This window comes from Schistocerca nitens, chromosome 4 (genome assembly GCF_023898315.1).
Source record: "Schistocerca nitens isolate TAMUIC-IGC-003100 chromosome 4, iqSchNite1.1, whole genome shotgun sequence".
NCBI classification, from domain to species: Eukaryota; Metazoa; Arthropoda; class Insecta; order Orthoptera; family Acrididae; genus Schistocerca; species Schistocerca nitens.
This window is the reverse complement of record NC_064617.1, coordinates 786,902,080-786,923,195: the sequence shown is the minus strand read 5'-3', so window position 1 is coordinate 786,923,195 and position 21,116 is coordinate 786,902,080. Positions and strand designations below refer to the sequence as shown.

Genomic DNA, 21,116 nt, shown 5'->3' with positions numbered 1-21,116 from the left:
TTGAATGGAGAAACCCTCAAAGTGGTAGAAAGTTTCACTTATTTAGGGAGTGAAATATCTAGGGATGGAAGAATAACTAACGAAATTAATAGGAGGATACAGAAGGGAGGCAATTTCTACCAAACAATAAAACATCTGATTTGGAATAATGAAGTTTCAGAAAGAGCAAAACTCCTTGTGTATAAGAATTATTACATCCCTATTGTCACTTATGGTGGAGAAACACGGACAATGACAGAAAGGGACTGGAGCAGACTGCAAGCAGGGGAAATGAAATTTCTCAGAGCAGTTAAGGGAAAAACAAGAATGGACAGAGTAAGGAATGTAGAGATTAGAAAGGACCTCAAACAAGAAAGTATGAGAGAAGAAATTGAAAGAAAGAGATTAAGATGGTATGGGCATGTTAAGAGGATGCATGGGCAGAGACTCCCCAAAATTATGGAAGAACTAAAGATGGATGGGAAAAGACCTAGAGGGCGCCCAAGAACACTGTGGAAAATGGGAGTGAGAATATCTGTTGAAAGGAGAGGTGTGACATGGCAGCAAGTGAAGGAAGAAAAGTGGTGGGAGGACCGAGCCAAATGGAGAGGACTCATCAGCACCCAGACCCGGCAGTAGCTGGAGCGGGATTCGGATATAGTTAGATAGATACAGAGAAACTGAGACTTGAAAAAATTAGTTCACTTCCCCAATTGACGTTACAAGCTTATTAGAAGTCGGCTCAGTGAATTTCTCTACACTGTGTAAAATGTAAATTTAAAAGAAAGATCAGGTGCTACATCTTTGCTTCATGTATTGTATTACTGTTGCCAATCTTTATGATCAACAGTGTGTGGTGCAAACTATGTATGTGTGTAGTGTGTGTAGCTGTTGTGACTGTATCATAGCAGATTTGAACACCAAAGTCTTTAAAGTGTGCTATTGCAAAACCCTTGTTCTGTTTCGCGTGACATTTCTGCCATGCAGATGATCTGGATGAAAAGTACATTTTCAGCACTTTACAGAATGCTTTCACTCCTACGTGAACTCCCATGGTTGAAGGGCCTCTCCTCCTCTCTACGCATCCAGCAGGTGAGCTTGTATTGTGTGTATTAGTGTGATGTGGTGGCTGCGCTGGCTGTTGGGTGACGTAATAAGTCGCCAGCCGATAAGAGCTCACTAGCCGGAAATGGTCGACATTTCCTTGATTCTGACCGAGCGTATTCTTTGAGAATCAGTGTTTGAACTTAAAAGGTTGATGATTGATGTTGTTGCTGAATACAGTACATTGGAAATGCAAGTAAAAAGATGAGGCTGAGTTATAAGCGGCACAAGAAGAGGGAGTAGCTGGGCCCCTTGGTCATGCATTGGCTCAGTCCGGAGCACTTTGTGTCGATTAATTTGTTTTCCCATAGCTGCCACAACCTAGCAGTAGTCGTATCATAACTGCATGGAGAAGCTAAACATTGCAAGTTTTATTGGCAACACCGGTTGTGGATTATGTCAACATTTCCCCTCTCACATCTCCCCTGTCTGCAACAGCATAAAATATTCCTTTAACTCCGTAACCACTCATGCTGCAAACCATCTATCTTTTGTGCCACTTGTAATTCGTTCAGTCAAATCAAATGTCAATAGGAAGAAAACAGGATGAAATCAAGCAAGACGTCAAGAACAATGTAGGATCGAGGTAAACCTTACTAGGAAGAAAAGTAAAATGTGGTAATTTTTTGTGTTGCTTTTATGGGTTTTTCACAGGTGCTATGAATTTGTGGTGTAGAATTGCGAGAAAAGGAAAATCGATGTTCCACTGTATTTACATCCTGATGTTCAGAAAAGTTTCAACTGACATCGTGGGAAACAGTGTTCCCAACATGATTTAGGGTGTGGTCTTAACATCAGATTTCAGTGTTGATAACCCTTCCTAAAATCCAAACTGTACTCAAGCAAGAGAAATCTAACAATCATTAATGGTGACACCTGTTTGTGTACAGACCAGGTGGATCTCTCACTTGAAAAGCTACAGAAACGCCTGTCACTGTCTCAGTTTCAAGAAATTGTGCACACATTGCATCATTCTCTTATGTCACATTTAATATATGTAAAACCTCTCCCTCATTGCTATGTTTCCTTATAAGGCTATGTCTGGAGACTTGAAATAACATTCCTGGCCTGGGTGTGGCTCCTACCTCCCTACCCCATTTCCCAGTCACCCGTTTAAGGGGATGTGGTCTCTAAGGTGAAAACAGTAATTTTTAATTTGAATTTTTTTCGCAATTGTGTAGGTGCATTACCCTAGCAGAAGAAAAGCCTCTAAACTATTCTTCCAAATTCTTTCAAACAACCTGAAGAAGTCTTCCTCCAGTACAGAAATCCATTGTCACTGTCTTATGATCTTCTGTGGTTTTGACAATGTGTTCCCTTGCAGCAGAGAAAGTGTACACAGGTGTTTTCACACACTCCTTCCAATTTTTCTTTTTCTTGTAAGAGCATCTTGGAGAAGATTCACACACATTACTACCACTTTGTCAGTTGCTCAGATTTGTGCAGTTGCATTTCTTGACCAGTTACAATGATAAACATTAACTTTGTGTGGACTGAAATTACAAATTTTCACCTTCAAGAGTATTTATTTAATGTTTCATTGTGTGAAAGCAAAGAAAGTCCAAAGCAGTAGGGGAACAGTAATTCCCAAATGTCAAATGCAATTGTTCATGGCATTCACCCACACTCGAAAGCACTTCGAAATCACATTGTTAAACTTCTACTGTATCCATGGCTAACATGAATACCTAATAGTGCTTCTCATACTTACACACTATTGAATCTTGTATCAGTGGAATAGAATGCTACCACATATATTTCTTGGAAGTGTGACAATATACCAGAACCAAGTCATTCTCAAAAGGAGTTCCCTGCATCTGTGACATCCACTGTCTAAGCCATACAATTCTCTTGGGTCAAGCCAAAAAGCAGTATCTTTGTGATCTTAGGCTTTCGTGGCTGAGTTCAGGTTTGGTGAAACCCGATTCCCTGTGCTGGGAATTGTTGTTCCCGGCCAATGCTCTCTGATCATAAACATTGTTTATGTTTCAGCAACCACTGTGTGTTCTATCAAGGTTTCAGCTGCTCTAGATCACAAGGAGAATATAAACCTCCATTAAGAAATAAGCAAAAAAGAAAGATAAAACACCTAACCTCAAATTGTGCTATGTGCTGAAGGGGTGGGCAGCTATTGAGGTGAAACGGTCATCAACCAGCTACCTCAGTTGTACAAGGAAGGTGGGCTCTGGGTGGTATTCTGTATTGTTAGCTGCTTTTGGGATCACCATGGTGAACTCATTACACAGAAATGTCCCCAATAGGATCAGAAAAGAGATCCATAGTGACTGCTGTGAGCTTCAGCTCAGAAAAGATGGCCAGTAACAGGATGGGACTGTGTGTCAGAATGTATTCCAGATAATTAAGAGAAAGGGTATTAGTCTGGAAAATAATCATTTTTCTATGAACGTAAGAGGTACAACACTTAGCTAGTATACTGTTTGAGAAACAGAAAACCATTGGTGGAAACAACTATGTCATGTGAAGCTGACCATATACGCTGAGTTGATGGAGTCATGGAATAGCAATATGCATATACATGGATGTTGGTAGTATCACATACACAATGTAAAATAGGGCAGTGCATTGGCGGAGTTGTCATTTGTACTCAGGTGATTCATGTGAAAAGGTGTCTGAAGTGATTATGGCCGCACAATGGGAATGAACAGACTGTAAACATGGAATGCTAGTTGTAGTTAAATGCATGGGAAGTGCCATTTTGGAAATCATAAGGGAATTCAGTATTTTGGGATCCACAGTGTCAAGAGTCTGCCGAGAATACCAAATTTCAGGCATTACCACACACCACAGACAGTGCAGTGGCCACCTGCCTTCACTTAATGACAGAGAATTGCAGTGTTTACTGAGAGTTGTCAATGCTAAGCAACACTGCATGAAATAAATGCAGAAATCAATGTGGGAAGTATGACAGATGTATCCACTAGGACAGTATGGCTAAATTGGCATTAATGGCCTGTGGCACAGACAATGGATGCGAGTGCTTTTGCTGCAGCACAACATCACCTGCAGTGCCTCTCTTGGTCTCATGACCATATTATTTGGATCCTAGATGACTGGAAAACTATGGCCTGGTCAAGTGAGTCCTGATTTCAGTTGGTAAGAGCTGATTATGGTAGGATTTGAGGGTAACACAGACCCCAAAAGCCATGGACCCAAGTAGTCAACAAGGCTCTGTGCAAGCTGGTGGTGGCTCCACAATGATGTGGGCTGTGTTTAGACGGAGTGGACTGGGTCCTCTGTTCCAACTGAACTGATCATTGACCAGATATGGTTATGTTCAGCTTCTTGGAAAACAGCTATTCAGGGAATTCATGTTCCCATGACAATGGGCCACAATTGTTCATGACTGGTTTGAAGAACTTTCTGGACAGTTCAAGTGAATGATCTGGCTACACAGTTTGCTTGACTTGAATCCCATCAAACATATGCGAGACATAATTGAGAGGTCAGTTTGTGCAGAGAATCGTGTGCCAGCAACACTTTCGCAATTATGAATAGCTTTAGAGTCAGCATGGCTCAATACTGCTGCAGGAGACTTCCAGCAACTTGTTCAGTCCATGCCATGTTGAGTTTCTGCACTATGATGGGCAAAAGGAGATCTAATACAATTTTAAGAGGTATCCCATGACTTTTGTCATCTCATTGTATAAGGGGAGTGAAATGCAAACAAGATAGATGGAAAAAGTAATTAAACTGCTTATTGTTTCAAAAGTATGTGCCGTAACTGTTAACACTTTATCCCTCTGTGAGACAAGATGGCCAGTGCCTTCATGGAAAAATGTTTACCTTGCCTACTGAACCATTGTTGTACCCAGCCGTGCACCTCTTCATCCAGAGCAAATCAGTGGCCACAGATGTCTTTCTTCAGGAGTACAAAAGTATGCAATAGCATGTGGAGAGATCAGGATTATATGGAGGATATGTAAGGACTTCCCAGTGAAATTCCTACAGTGTAGTCTAAATGAATGTGGTGACATGTGGGTCTGCCTGTATTTGTGGCCATCAGTTTGCTTTAGTACAGCCATGGTTCAGTAGGCAATCACTAAAATTTTTCATGAAGGCATTGACCCTCTTCTGTCAATCGCGAGGTAAATGTATTAAAAGTTAAAATATTGAACAGTTTAATTACTTTTTTCCATCTGCACTGTTTTCATTTGACTACTCATTATATATTACTAGCCGTTTCCCGTGGCTTCACTCCTGTACGTGTTCAACATACATCTGCTTCCCCCCCCCCCTCCCCTCCCCTCTTAACCCCGTGTGTTCACCTATTCCTTGCCCAGCCCCTCTAACCACCTCATCCTCTCACCTCTATCTGTCCATTACCTATTCCCCAATCTGTTGGTTTCTTCATTTCCTTTTCCACACCAACTCATCATTCCCCTCTCTCTGAACATACAGTATCTTCCTATCTCTCCTCCTCCTCCTCCTCTTCCTTCTCCACCTCCACCTCCATCTACATCTACCCTCCGCCCCTTCCACCTGCCTCCTCACTGCCTGTCTCATCCTCCCCCCGCCCCCTTCTACCAATCTTCTCCTCTCCCCCCTCTGCCAATCTTCTCCTCCCCCCTCTCCCAATCTTCTCTTCCACTTTTCTTTGTACATCTCCCCCCCCCTCTTTCTTTGTCTGCCCATCTCCTCCTCCCCTCTCTGTACAACTCTTCCTCTGCCTTCCTTTCCCCTCCCCCACCTCTCTCTCTCTCTCTCTCTCTCTCTCTCTCTCTCTCTCTCTCTCTCCCTCCCCCCTCTCTCCCCCTCCCCCTCTCCCTCCCCCTCTCCCTCCCTCCCTCCCTCCCTCCCTGTCCATCCCCTACTCCCCCCTCTCTGTCCACATCATCCTCCCCCTCTCTTTGTTTATCCCCTGCTCCCCCCCCTCTCTCTCTCTCTCTCTCTCTCTCTCTCTCTCTGTCCACATCATTCTTCCCCCCTTTCTCCCTATCCATTGCTGTCTGCCCCTTCTCTCTGTCCATTCCATGTTCATCTCAACCTTGCCACCACCCATGCCATTCTGTATGTGTAGCTCTACTCCCACAAAACACCGGTCGTGCGTGGTAGCCTACATGTCAGGGGCTTGACAAATGGTTTTGCCCGAACATTAGGTTGTCCTGCAATGCAGGTTAATGAAGTACGCTGCTATTATTCCCACACAACATACGTGTCCTACAGGGCAGCCTATATGGGAAGGGAGGAGGGGGGACACTTTTGCCTCTTTGTCCGCTGCTATTGAGCTAAGACATTATAAACCCCGCAGTGCTAAATATGTATTGGAATTGGATGTACTTTATAATTTCCTGCCTCCTCCCCCCTGTCAATCTCTTCCTTCCCCTCTCCTCCTCCTCCTCTTCCTCCTCCTATCCCTCCCTCTCTCTGTCCCTTTCCTCCTCCCTCTCTCTCTCTCTCTGTCCATCCCTCCTTTCCCTATTTCCTCAAACCCTTTCGCCCTCTGTCTCCTCGTCCCCCCTTTCCCCCATCAACGTTTAACACAAGAATAATAGACACTGACTAAAACAATCACATCAGTGTCTCCCTAAATACACCATCACAAGAGACCTAAAGAATTATTAATATTAATATCTTAACATTGAAAATTGAAATAGCGAATTTTGATGTTAATTATAGAAGGAGACCAGTGAAACATACATTCGAAGGTGCTTTGGTATAGAAATGCACACAAAAAGTTGTGTGTATGTTGACATTAAGAGAGGTAAAAGAAAGAAGACGTACGCACATGTAAAAAGTTTTCCTCTGTGTCTCACACTGCTGTGAACTTCTTTCCTGCATAATGATTAGGGGCTATGGTAGAAATTACGCTTGTAAGTAACAATGGTTCATAAAATCTCATTCTAGGGATGTTCATATTTAAATGTTGTGAATACTCCAGTTGCAGTAACACACACACATATCGCATTACTTTTAGTTCCTTTTGTCTGAAGGCAAATGGAACTAACTTTCTTGTTCATTAGTCTGCATTACCACAAAATTTGAAATAAGTTCCTAACATTCAGTTTCCTCATTTTGGATAGCTGTCACTTCCCTTAGTACACGGAAACTATATTTGTTGTAGGCTATGCCTTGAAGAATACTAATGGTTGGGACTGAAAGACAAACAGTTAGACAGAGACAATTGTTACTTAGACACAGTATAATTGCCAGCCAGATGAAAACAGATAGACAGAAAAAAAGTTAACTTTTATTGTTTCAAAAATAATTGCCATAACTTTTAATACATTTATCTCAATGTGAGAGAAAATGATCAATGACTTCATGAGAAAATGTTTGTAGTTGCCTGTTGAACTGTGATTGTACCCAGGGATGCTCCTCTTTGTGCGAAGCAAATCGACGACCACATATGTTTTTCTTTAGGGCTCCAAAAATATGGAAATTTTGTGGGGAGAGATCAAAACTGTATAGAGGATCTGTAACGGCTTCCAAGTGAAACTTCTGCAGCGTAATCAAAACAACCTGCCATCCAAATGGTTGATTCATATGTTGCCATGGTTGTTGAGAGTATGCTACAGAAGTTTCATTGGGAAGCCCTTATACATCCTCCATACAGTCCTAATCTCTTCTCATGATTTACACCTTTTTGGAGCTCTGTAGAAAGACACTTCATTGCCTTTAATTTGCTTCAGATGAAGAGCTGTAAACCTGAATACAATCTTTGTGTTTAAGCCTTCATACTCCACTGCTACTGTCTGTCACTCACACTGTCTGGTTCTGTCTTTTTTTCCAGTACCACTTCTCCACCATACTTCAGCAGCTCAAAAATGTTTTACTGTAATTTTGGGCCAAAATGTGCCATCGCTTATACCTATGTATTAAAGTTTGTTGGACTGGGAGGGTCCAGACCCCCTAAACCTATGTATGGTCTTTTCTGTATTTTTCATTTCCACGTCTCCTCTCTCTATTGCTCACACTGCTTCTATCTCCATCCATCTCTCATTCTCTTTTACTGCCACTGTCTCTTACTGACCATTAATATCTCCTCTCTCTTTGGCTCCCAGTGCTGTTGTCTTCAGCCATTCATATCTCTCTCTCTCTCTCTCTCTCTCTCTCTCTCTCTCTCTCTCTCTCTCTCTTCCCCCCCCCCTCTCCCCCCCCCCCCTTTTCTCTTTCCCTCCCAATGACACTGTATCCTTTCTTTTCCATCACGTCATTGCCTCTCTGCTGCTTTCTCTCAGCACAAAGAAGTGTGAATATGTTTGCATGCCAGAATTTTTGGTGAGGGAAGGCAGAATGGGGATCGAGGCAGCTGGTTCCCCATTCTTCTGTCAAAGTCATTTAAAGAGGAACATATTCATTTTCTTAGTGCTCCAATGCATTTTTTCGCTGGTTGCCTTCTTTACTCTCCTACAGCGAGGTGTGCTGCTTAAGTAAAACATATTTTATAGGTCAGTAAAGTTTTGACAACTTATTCTTTGTCACATATAAACAACAAACAAGTATGCATAATATAAGGTTAACACAAAATCGTTTGCCTTACATTTTTACTGAATACTTTGCTCATCAGTCACAATTCATCAAAAAACACCTGGCTTATGATTTTTACGAGGAGTATAAAAAAACTGGAATTATTTTTTAAAAGCTATATATCTTCGAACTGTTTACAAAACAGTCTTATCCCCTTTAAAAGACTCTCCATTGTAATTAATACATGTGCCCCACTAGTGCTTCCACTGTTCGAAAGATTTTTTGTAGTCATATTTAGAAACAGCTTACAACTCCTCCCTCGTGTTTTCCTTGACGTCTTCAGTGTGGTCAAATGGGTGTCCTCTCATGCCCCTTTTCATGCGTGGGAATAAGAAAAAGTCGCATGGAGCTGGGTCAGGTGAGTAAGGTGCATCAACTGAACCGTGCCATTTTTAGCCAAAAACTGTCTAAGAGAGATGGCTGTGTGTGCATATGATGTTGTGGTAGAAGAACCAGTCTCCTGTATGCCACAAATCAGCTCGTTTTGGACTAACATTGTTGCACAATCTTCTTAAAATTTTCAAATAAAGGATTTGATTAATGGTCTGACTTGGGGAGCAGTTTTATTCAATATTTTCGTCGATTTGGATAGTTGCTGGATGTCCAGAATGAGGTTTGTCATCAATCAACATGTCGCCATTTTTAAATCGAGCAAACCACTCACACACTCGAGTTTTCCCATAGCGTTATCTTGGTAAACTGTTTTCAACATTAAAACAGTTTCAGCAGCATTTTTACCGAGTAGAAAACAAAATTTCACAGGTGAACATTGTTCACTTTATCTTGCCACCATAAAAACCAAAACATGTACAAAACAGCGCTAGCAAAAACAATCACTGCAGATAAAGAGAACAAGCCAGGTTGACAACACAGGCGATGCTGAACTGGCAGTGAGTTGCACTACCACGCCTAGTGGCAGAAATGCATACTACACAAGCTCTGCCTGCAGCAATGTTTTTTTTTTGCCACTGCAATACCTTGTGGGTATATTTGCACAGATGTGAAGTGCCCATTACACAGAGACAGCTCAACATAAAATGTTATTGGTGAAATGTTGACTTAGAGCCCTTGCCTTGTGTTCACTACATTGCTTAAAACTACACTTATGCCTCATACCAGATAATATTATGTACATATGTTTGCTTGGTATGTACTGTAACTGTACTGATATCATAAAAAGTTTCAAGGTTCCCCGAGAACATCATCTTTAGAACAAACTTATGATAAAAATATGATTTGCTATGAACAGAAATTATATAAGTGGCCAGCCGCATAATTAATACTGGGTGGCTACAAAGTGCAGCTACTCATGGAGATCCAGTTTGGGTTGTAATAATCTTATGGCAATGAAACTCGGTAGATGTGCTAATGCATTAATGGCAAACCAATTGAAGCTGGAAAAAAACTAATTCCTATTGCGGTCAATAGGTGCGAATCTGGCCCTGTACACTATTTGTATGATGGTATGGCATCCACGCTGTCATTTGACAAGCCATAATGTGAGTGAACAATATGACTATCAAGAAGAGAGACTGTGTGCTATTAGTAAAAATGTTTTATGTGAATGACAGCAATTACAGTGGTGCATTCAGAGATTATTGCCAACTGAAATATTTGAGGAGAGATCTGACATCTTTAATATTTTAAAGAAGACATGAATGAAGTTAGAAATCACAGTTGAGTGTGGTGTGATACCTGGACGTTTTAACGCCAGAGGTTTTCCAGATGTATAGCATGCAAGATCACTGGATCAAATTCGATGTGACTTTTGGCTCTGGGGATATCTAAAAGAATGCATTTGCCATGGACAAGTTCGGTCTCTACGTGATCTGCAGGCCAGCACGCAGGAACGTGTTCAGATTCCACTGGAATTGCTGCAAGCAAATGTTGGTCACGTCATTTTATGGATCCAGCATCTAGTCGATGTCTCCGGTGGTTGCATTGAACAAATTATGTAAGTGGCAGGCAATAATAAAATCAGTGTTATGCCTTTCCCACTTGTTTGACCTTTGTTGCCCACATTCTGTTGCTAATCCATTACACATGGAAACAAGTCTAACATTAGCACATCTATAAAGTTTCACTGCCATATGATAATTACAGCCACACTGAACCTCTGTGAGTAGTTGCACTGTAAGTATAACCATTCAGTATTTTAGATACCCAAAAATCGTGATTTTCCGGGTGTATCTTGATAATGGTTTCATATTTTCAAAAATGGAAGAATGGAATTTCTAGATGAATATCTAAAGAACGTACAGTTAAAATGAGAACCATTTGCTATAGTTAGTTATTTAGATAATAGTGACCCATGGTGTAAAAACAGCTAAAAACTGGGTTTTGCTGTTTCCTACATAAGTACGGTAACTTTGAACATCTGGATCTCAGTAATGTATGATGATAGTGAAAAAATATCATCTTAAAAACATGTGGTAAAAATTTCAACTATCTACCAATTTCAACTATCTACCAGGAGTAGAAATGATGGAAGTGGCCATTCCCACAATTGGTACTTCTCGTACCCAAAAGTCATGGTTTTTCAGCATTTTCTCAGGAATCACCCATGAACAAAAGTTGCTTTTATAAGCTGCCTAAGAGCTAATGCAAAAGTACCAACCATTTTGCTCCATTTGCCTGGGCTGGAGGAAGTGTATAATGTTTAAATTTTGACCCTGTACTGTAGGAAAGCTACAGTATGCCCATTCTTCTGATAGGTGTACAAATGGTTGCTGGGCTAAGGGCTATCCAGAACACTTGACCCCTTATCGCAGTGACCGATAGAACACAAGGTATGACCCCCTGAAAATTCAAGTTTTCATGTGCGGCATTTTGGAACTTGGTGGTACTGTGCAAGGACAGTGAAGGCATTGACCATCTTGTCTCACAGTCGGATAAATGTATTAGCAACTGTGGCATTTGGTTTTTAAACAATAAACAGTTTACTTACTTTTTACCTGCCTCACTTTCATTTCATTGGCCCTTACAATGAGAATGTGCACATGGATAATGATAATTCTATTGTATCAGGCTACTTTCCATTACGAATGTGGGTGCACTCAGTGACAATGATCTGATTTATAAATGGTAGAGCACAGCAATCAGTCTTTTTTTTTTTTTTTTTTTGCCATTATCACCATTATCAATGCTAAAAAATACAAGAAGTACATGGTCAGGCGATACTATAAAAAGTTACTGCTCGTGGCATTATCCATATGTCTTATACAGTAGATTACATACCATATTTTCTAGTCTCAATGCATGTCAGTTTCCTGTTGTTTGGGCGTCAGTCACAGTTCTTTGAATACTACTGTATAATGAAGGTAGGCTGTGTGGAGAACACATCGATTGGCTGTATGGCGTCCTCTATGTGAGCTACATAATATATAACACTCAATGGAAAGCAGCAAAAAACTTCAAATTTATATGGGAATTACATAAAATAAAATACTGTAAAACTCACTCAAAACGGAATTGCCTGGGACTAAAATGATTTTCCAAATTGGACAAGTTTCTAGATTACATAAAATTCATTGAGCTACGTAAAATTTGACAGGTATCATGCTCCTAGAAGCGGCTATTCAGCAGACTTTCCCCCGTCAGCATCACTATATCGGCATATTCTTCGATATCAGTAAGGCGTACGATACTACTTGGAAACACTGTATTCTCGCACAACTGCATCATTGGGGCTTTTGTGGCCATTTCCCCATTTTTATTCGGTCTTTCCTGTGTCAGCATTTTTTTCGGACCCGAGTTGGTCACACACTGTCTGATCAATTTGAGCAGGAGCATGGTGTCCCCCAGGGCAGTGTTTTAAGTGTTACCCTCTTTGCAATAGCCATCAGCGGTATAACATCTATGGTACGGAGTCCAGTACAGTGCTCCAGTGTTGCAACGATGAGCCGTCAGTTGCAACTTACAGTGCTGTGGTTAGAGGAGTGGGCTGCCAAGACAGGTTTTCATTTTTCTGCCGATAAGTGCGTATGTGTTCACTTTAATCGTTCTCGTCATCCTTTTAATGTGCATGCCTTCCATATGGGGGACACTATCCTACATTTTAGAGAGGCAGTGCAGTTTGTGGGCCACATTTTTGACTCCAGATTGTCATGGTTGCCACACCTGCAAGACTTGAAAGCCAGAACCCTGGAGGCACTGAACGTCCTCAAGTGCCTCAGCCACAGGTCTTGGGGAGTGGACAGGGTGTCTCCCCTCCAGTTTTATTGGGCTTTTGTGCATTCGTGGCTGGACTATGGGTGCACAGGGATCAGCAAGGCCCTCTTATTTGCGTATCCTTGATGCTGTCCACCATACAGGTATTCGGCTGGCCACGGGTGCTTATTGAACCAGTCCCATACGCAGCCTCTGTGCTGAGGCCGGGGAACTGCCACTTACCATCCGGCAGCAGCTTCTCTTGGTATGCCAGATGTGTAAGTTTCTTGCATCTCCAACCTCACCTGCTAACCATATTGTTGCTTATCTTCCTCTGGACTGTCTTTTTTCCCCACCGTTCCCGAGCCACGATGCCGTTTGGAATCTGTGTGCGTGTGCTCGGTGTGGAGCCCATATGGCCCCAAACCAGTAACCACCCTGGTTACTGGAGAGGCTCAGAGTGATTTTAGATTTGGTGCAGTACAAGAGAGATTGCACTCACATTCAAGTGTCATTATAGGTGATTACTGATGCAGTCTTTTATTCTTAGTGTTGAAGAAGCCAAAAGTGTGTTTGCTCTTGCACAGTCAGTTTCTGTCCTGGATACACATGGTCATGCCACTGTTCTAATGACCATATGTCAGTTTACAAGACTGGAGCCTCTACTTCTCAATCAGGTAGCTCCTCAGGTTGTCTGAGTGCACTCCACTTGTCAACAGCGATAGAACAGATGGTCACTCATGCAAGTGCTAGCCCAGCCCGACAACGCTTAACTTAAGTGATCTGATGAGAACCAGTGTTACTACTGCTGCAAGGCCATTGGCCCATGTCTTTCTTCAGGTCACCAAATATATGAAAATCACTTAGTGAAAGATCTGGGCTGTACAGAGGATGTTGCAGTGTTTGAAAGTTTCTTAAGAAAAACTTTTAAAGCTAGCACTTTACACACAGACTGTATAGGCAGTCGATAATTGAGTTGGGGGAGAAACAACAGGAAAGTCTTTCAGATTATGTGCTATGCTGTCACATATGTTTTCTCTTTGTCATACTTTCTACAAAGCTGCACACACACACAGCCAGCACTGTCTCAATTAGAATCTACCATGATAATGAACTCTGTAGTTTGATGCAGAAAGGAACATGAAAATAATAGTGGGTAGTAACAACCAACCAGGACAAGTCTATGCATGATGTGTCTAAAAGGTTCGGTGAATGGTGTCATATCTGAACGGCAATTTGGCACATGTGTGCTTGCACGCACATGGGTCTTGAGAGACTTGAGGAGAATCGATACAAGGCATGCACTGCATGAGGCCAGTTGAACGTAATCATTGTCAGAGAAGTGCCATAGTGCAATGGAGCAACTTTTAAACATCAAGTTCTGCTACCAGTCAGGGAAAACTGCAGCAGATACATGGGATGTTGGTGCAGTTGTACGGGAGGGAAACTGTGAGCAGAAAATGTGTTTACAGGTGTTTTAAATGCTTCCACGAAGGGAAGGAAACAACTAAGACTGAGCCACATTAAGGTTGGCCATTGACAAGCAGAACCCCAGAAAAGATCGAGAAAGTGTGACAAATGCAGGCACAATATCGGCGATGGACTCTGAGATTGAATGCAGAGGAATTGGGCATTAGCAAGGACACGGTGCACACTATTATCTGTAATCAGAATGAGATTTTCACTCTGCAGTGGAGTGTGCGCTGATATGAAACTTCCTGGCAGATTAAAACTGTGTGCCCGACTGAGACTCGAACTCGGGACCTTTGCCTTTCGCAGGCAAGTGCTCTACCAACTGAGCTACCGAAGCACGACTCACGCCCGGTACTCACAGCTTTACTTCTGCCAGTACCTCGTCTCCTACCTTCCAAACTTTACAGAAGCTCTCCTGCGAACCTTGCAGAACTAGCACTCCTGAAAGAAAGGATATTGCGGAGACATGGCTTAGCCACAGCCTGGGGGATGTTTCCAGAATGAGATTTTCACTCTGCAGCGGAGTGTGCGCTGATATGAAACTTCCTGGCAGATTAAAACTGTGTGCCCGACCGAGACTCGAACTCGGGACCTTTGCCTTTCGCAGGCAAGTGCTCTACCAACTGAGCTACCGAAGCACGACTCACGCCCGGTACTCACAGCTTTACTTCTGCCAGTACCTCGTCTCCTACCTTCCAAACTTTACAGAAGCTCTCCTGCGAACCTTGCAGAACTAGCACTCCTGAAAGAAAGGATATTGCGGAGACATGGCTTAGCCACAGCCTGGGGGATGTTTCCAGAATGAGATTTTCACTCTGCAGCGGAGTGTGCGCTGATATGAAACTTCCTGGCAGATTAAAACTGTGTGCCCGACCGAGACTCGAACTCGGGACCTTTGCCTTTCGCGGGCAAGTGCTCTACCAACTGAGCTACTGAAGCACGACTCACGCCCGGTACTCACAGCTTTACTTCTGCCAGTACCTCGTCTCCTACCTTCCAAACTTTACAGAAGCTCTCCTGCGAACCTTGCAGAACTAGCACTCCTGAAAGAAAGGATATTGCGGAGATATGGCTTAGCCACAGCCTGGGGGATGTTTCCAGAATGAGATTTTCACTCTGCAGCGGAGTGTGCGCTGATATGAAACTTCCTGGCAGATTAAAACTGTGTGCCCGACCGAGACTCGAACTCGGGACCTTTGCCTTTCGCGGGCAAGTGCTCTACCAACTGAGCTACCGAAGCACGACTCACGCCCGGTACTCACAGCTTTACTTCTGCCAGTTTGATTTGTGTAAGTGGGAGATCTGCTCCCGATTTGTACTGCACAAGCTCACAGACGAGCAGCAAGCAAAACGGATGGGAACTTCTGCTGATTTTCTTTCCATGTGTGACCAGGATCCATTGCTTCTGAACACCATCGTCATGAGAGATGAGACCTGGTGCTATCAGTTCAATCCGGAATCAAAAAGGCAATCAATGTCATTGTGTTCACAATCTTCCCCGTGACCAAATAAAAGCTGTCTGCAAAAATGCAAGGTGGAAATACTGTTGATTGCCTTCTTCGACAACAATGGCATCATCCACAAGGAATTTGTCCCTGCAGGTCAAACCATTAATGCTGCATTTTACCAGTCCGTTTTGAACTGATTGCTACAGTGTATCTGACGGGTTCAGCCAAAGTTCACACAGGACTGGAAAATGGATGCTGCTCCATGACAATGACCCTGCACACTGCGTGATCCATGCGCACCAGTTCCTGGCACAGAAGATGGTAACTGTTCTTGAACACCCTCTGTACCCCCTGATCTGACTCCTGCGGCCTTCTTCCTGTTTCCCCACTTGAAGGCAGCCATGAAAGGTGAACGTTGTGCAGATGTGAATGCGATCTAAGATTGTGTGACAGCCATTCTGCAGTCGATTGCGCAGGAAGCCTTTGCTGATAGTTTCCAGAAGCTGTACGAACATTGTCAAAAGTATTTTTTAGCATGTGGTGACTATTTTGTAGGGCCATAAAGAACATATGTTTGTACCTGTTGTTTTATTTGTTGTCTGATAGCATTAACAAAACATTTTAGACACACCACGTAAGTTGTATTATTGAGTTACCAATGATTTTCTCCGGCAGTGTGTGCGTGTGCATGTGCGTGTGTTTGTGTGTGTGTGTGTGAGAGAGAGAGAGAGAGAGAGAGAGAGAGGGAGAGGGAGAGGGAGATAGAGATAAGGTGGTGTAGGGGATGACAGAGTTTACATTTCACTTTGATTGTTGAGGCTCTGTTGTAAAGCATGTGTCTTCTGTGACAGTCCAAAAAGGAGGAACGGGAAAACAGTAAAACAGGAGATTAAATCTTTAGAAAGGAAAGAAGTACTGCGAAATGGAAAATTTATAGTAGTTAAAACCAAATTGGAAAGAAATTACATCTATCTATTTAAGAGCTTAGGCTTGTTCCTTCACAAAATTTTATAGGATGTTTGTCAATGGTAATGGCAAAACAGGTGTAAAATTACTTCATGCCCATTCACTTATGCATAAACAATCTTTGGTCTAAATGTGATGCCCTGTTATGATTGTGCTATGGTCATCACACTCTGGTGGCTCTTTTTTACAGTTGAAAAGCCTATATGTTAAAGGACAAGGTCCTGTATGGAGGTTAATTAGAATTACCTCATATTGTTAGAGAATGGAGGCATGTCATAATTGTTTTATTCTCCCTACAACCAGCTCGCCCACTTCCTATCTATGGCTAACAGCCCTTCTCAAGAATGGCATTACTGTATGCAGGATAATAGTGCATTTAGATGTCACACTTTTCTCCACAAGCCAGTTCAACTGCTCTGTCTACCATCTCATTACTGTGGTTTCTAATGTGTGTTAGTAAGCAGCATTGTGGTAGCTTGAGGGGAAAAGATGTTATGATGTCTTAGACAGATGGGTTCATTTGCTATATAGTCCAAAAATGCCCAGAGAATCAGAACTGATGAGGAGCTTCAGTGCTCAGTCACATCTGATCAAGAGTGAAGAAGGGGGATTTTTTTTTCTTTTAAGCTATTAAGGAAACTTGATTGTGGAACAATCCAAATAATAGTGATTTCCCTAAATCGCTCCAGGCAAATGCCGGGATGGTTCCTTTCAAAGGGCACGGCCGACTTCCTTTCCCGTCCTTCCCTAATCCGATGAGACCGATGACCTCGCTGTCTGGTCTCCTTCCCCAAACCAACCAATCCAAATAATAGTTAGTCTACAGCAACTAGACAATGTGGACTGAGTTACTATGTGTTTATCTTACTGGCCTGTATATTTTCTTGCTTTGGCTTGTCAATAGGCGGCCACGGCCTTTGACACTAGTATGCTAGTTGACTTATCTTTGGCATAGTTGTAAAGTTTATCACTAGTATGTTGAGATGCTCATGTAATATGTTATTACGAGGGGTGTGTGAAAAGTCCATGCAAAGCCCGAGAGATGCACTACTGGCGCATATCGAGGTCATGTTTAGTTAGTAGCATCTTTGGAAAGAACGCACACCAAGTATCAGCCATATTGGTCTATTCCTTTGTGTTTGGCATTCGTGTGAATCAAGGAAGTTGAGTGATTGTAAAAAATGGACGAAAAAGAACTTTGCGCTGTGATTAAACATTACTTTATGAAAGGCAAAACGTCTCGGGAGACTAAAGAGAAGCTTGATAAACATTATGGTGACTCTCTACCTTTGATTAGAACAGTTTATAATTGGTTTCAAAATTTTCGGAGTGGCCATATGGACACAAGTGATGCTGAACATTCTTGACGCCCTGTGGAGGTTACGACTCCAGAAATCATTGATAAAATCCATAATATGGTGATGAATGACAGAAGAGTTAATGTGTATGAGATTGCTAGTGCTGTGGGCGTCTCGAATGAATGGGTACATAATATTTTGAATAAACATTTGGACATGAGAAAGCTATCTGCAAGATGGGATCCGCAGTTGCTCACGCTTGCCCTAAAACGGCATCGTGTGAAGTGTTGCAAGGATGGTTTGCAGTTGTTCAGGAAGAATCTGCAGGACTTAAAGTATCATTTCGTCATTGTGGATGAAACATGGATACAGTACTATATTCCTGAGACCAAACAACAATCTAAACAATGTGTTACCAAGGCGACTGTCTTTCAGGATTCACAAGGGATAATCCTCATCAACTGTCTGGAAAAAGGTAAAACCATTACAGGTGAATATTATTCATCGTTATTGGACAGTTTGGAAACCGAACTGCAAGAAAAACACCAGCGATTGGACCGCAGAAAAATCCTTTTCCATCACAACAATGCACCAGCACACACCTCAGAGTTGTGGTCGCAAAATTAGTGGAAATAGGATTCCAACTTGTTTCACATCCCCCCTACTCTCCAGACTTGGCTCCCTCGGACTACTATTTGTTCCCCAATTTGAAGAAATGGCTGGCGGGACAAAGATTTTATTCAAACGAGGAGGTGATTGCAGAAACTAATAGCTATTTTGCAGTCTTGGACAAGTCCTATTATTCGGAAGGGATCAACAAATTAGAACAGCATTGGACGAAGTGTATAAGTCTAAAAGGAGACAATGTCGAAAAATAAAAAAAGGTTTACCCCAAACATATAAGTATTTTTAATTTTTGCATGGACTTTTCCAATGCCCCTTGTATTGTTGTTGCACTATGACATGGCACACGTACATTGTTGCTGCCGAGCTGTGCGTTTGATCGGGCACGAGCAATTGTGCACATCTATACATTGTACTATTGAGGTAGCTAAACATTATACAGTGCATATATTATGCAACAAATTTAATAATTTTTTGACATGGTTTATGTGCATTGATGTTAAAAAGTTGTCCTACCCTCATTTTACACGAAATAGTCTCTGCTCTGCCTGGTACAAGCTATCCACATATCAAATTTCACAAAATTATTTTAGTGGTTTCATTATGGAAAGATAACAGACAAACACACTTTCGCATTTATAAAACTTTAAATTGTGATATTTTTTTCTGTGATCTGATTTTGATGAAGTAATCCCTCTGTGTTTCCCCAAGCTATGCTCATATTTCCTGTAAAATCCCACGAAAATTTGTCTATTAATTTTGGAAATTAGTGTATTCAGACAGACAGACATGATGGCCTTACAATTTTATAATTAGTATAGCTGAGGAGTAATAATAGTTTTTATCCATCACTTGTAAAACAAGTTAACAATAAATTACAAGCAGTAAATTAAATGTAATGGAGTGTGTGTCCTGCTGTGTCAAGTATTTGAACTCCACTAGTTTTTAGTTGTGTACTCCCCAGCCACTGTCATATGCCTGTCTTCTTCTGAAGTGTATCTGTCTTCTGACAGGTTTCAGCTGGAGGCTCTCCAGTGCCCTGCTTAATTTGAGAGTTTCTCTTGCGTCTTATATCATTATTCCTTCTTGTAACTTCTTTGTGGTAATATTATTCAGAAACTGTTGTTGCCTTGGAATAATTTGTTGCAGTTAAATAATGAAATAAAATATTTTACAAGTGTCATTATTTTTTCTCCCTAATAAATTTTCAGTTGATGTTGGAACAGCAGCCACGTTTGTTAAATATCAAATCATAAATTCCAAATTCTGTCTCTAGTAATTCTTAGGATTTTTTCAGACACTTAATAGTTTTACAGCTCATAAAATATTGTATTTATTTAAAAATTTGAAATTGTGTTGTATTGTATACCTCAGTATAAACACATCACTTTGAATTGAGCTGAATCTGATGAGAACTGAACAAGATGGTTCAGTGATTAAAACATAGGACTTCTATTTTTGTTCAAATGACATCTGGCCTTCCATATTTAGGTTTTCCAGGGTTAAACTAAATCTCAAAAAGTAAATGCTGAGATAGTACCTTTGAAAATGGCATGGCTGACTTCTTCCTCATTCTTCCCTAATCGTAGCTTGTGCCCAGTGTCTAAAGTCATCGATAGTACATGAAACGCTGATCATCATTTCTCTGGGGAAAGATACACATCATCCAGTTTTCAATACACCATGAAAATTATAACATTGTGGTCTTGTAACAAACCACTGGTTGATTATTACTGTAATTTTTTAGGCTGTTCCTTTGTAATTTATGGTAGCCTTTTTTCTTTACTTAGAAATGATAGTCTTGGTACAGATTTTGTCAACTACCTACTCTAAAACTTCTGCATTTATTTCAGAGAGACATATATTTGTTAAATAGTAGAGAAGTTGCTTCACTTAGTGCATAAAGATAATGTGGTAAAGCTTGCTGGTTCCTTTTTTTACAGAGGAATTGCATACAAAAAATGGACATTTTGAGTTTGTGCAAGAAATGGAACATTGGAAAGGAAACCTGGCAAATATAATAAAAGAAGCAACTGAGAGAAAGAGTTTAAGTGATTGGCTGGTTTCATTATCACCTATGATCTCCCAAAGGTAAACATTCTTGTGAGGTACTGCACTTTTTATAATGTACTGTTATAGTACATTTGAAACATCATGGATATTGCAAAACTCATGCAGATAAAAATGGAGTAATTAGAAGGTTATTACTTACAATGCATGTAACAATCAACCCCTCATTTCTGCAGCAAATGTAGGGATTTGGGTCATTAAGAGACAACAAAGCCAGTTTTATTTTGTATTTGTAATATATCATGGTTTTGTGTAACCTTTATGATGTTGCAATGTATTATAGTGACAGTAGTTCAGAGATGATAGTTGAAAAAGCTGGGAAGTTCACCATCATTGTTTATTCTTTGTAATTTACTGGTTGTCATAATTGAGTGTTTATCAAAGTAATAATAAAGATTTGGTTTTTGGGTTCTACTCAAATTCAGTTATTTCAGAGAATAGTGATCAGCTACAATGGCATAAAATTTTGCGAGTGACTGTGATAAAAGCTGTGGGTATGCTTTATATAACTTGAGTA

At 41.3% G+C, this 21,116-nt stretch overlaps 1 protein-coding gene across 1 annotated transcript in view; it reads left to right on the top strand.

Annotated features, from left to right (window-relative positions):
• LOC126253158 (gem-associated protein 5) overlaps positions 1 to 21,116 on the top strand; it is a 413,052-nt gene that overhangs the window by 289,047 nt on the left and 102,889 nt on the right. Inside the window, exon 17 of the mRNA XM_049954316.1 lies at positions 20,473 to 20,620. Coding sequence (XP_049810273.1) covers positions 20,473 to 20,620 — 148 coding nt within the window. The remainder of the gene's footprint in view (positions 1 to 20,472; positions 20,621 to 21,116) is intronic.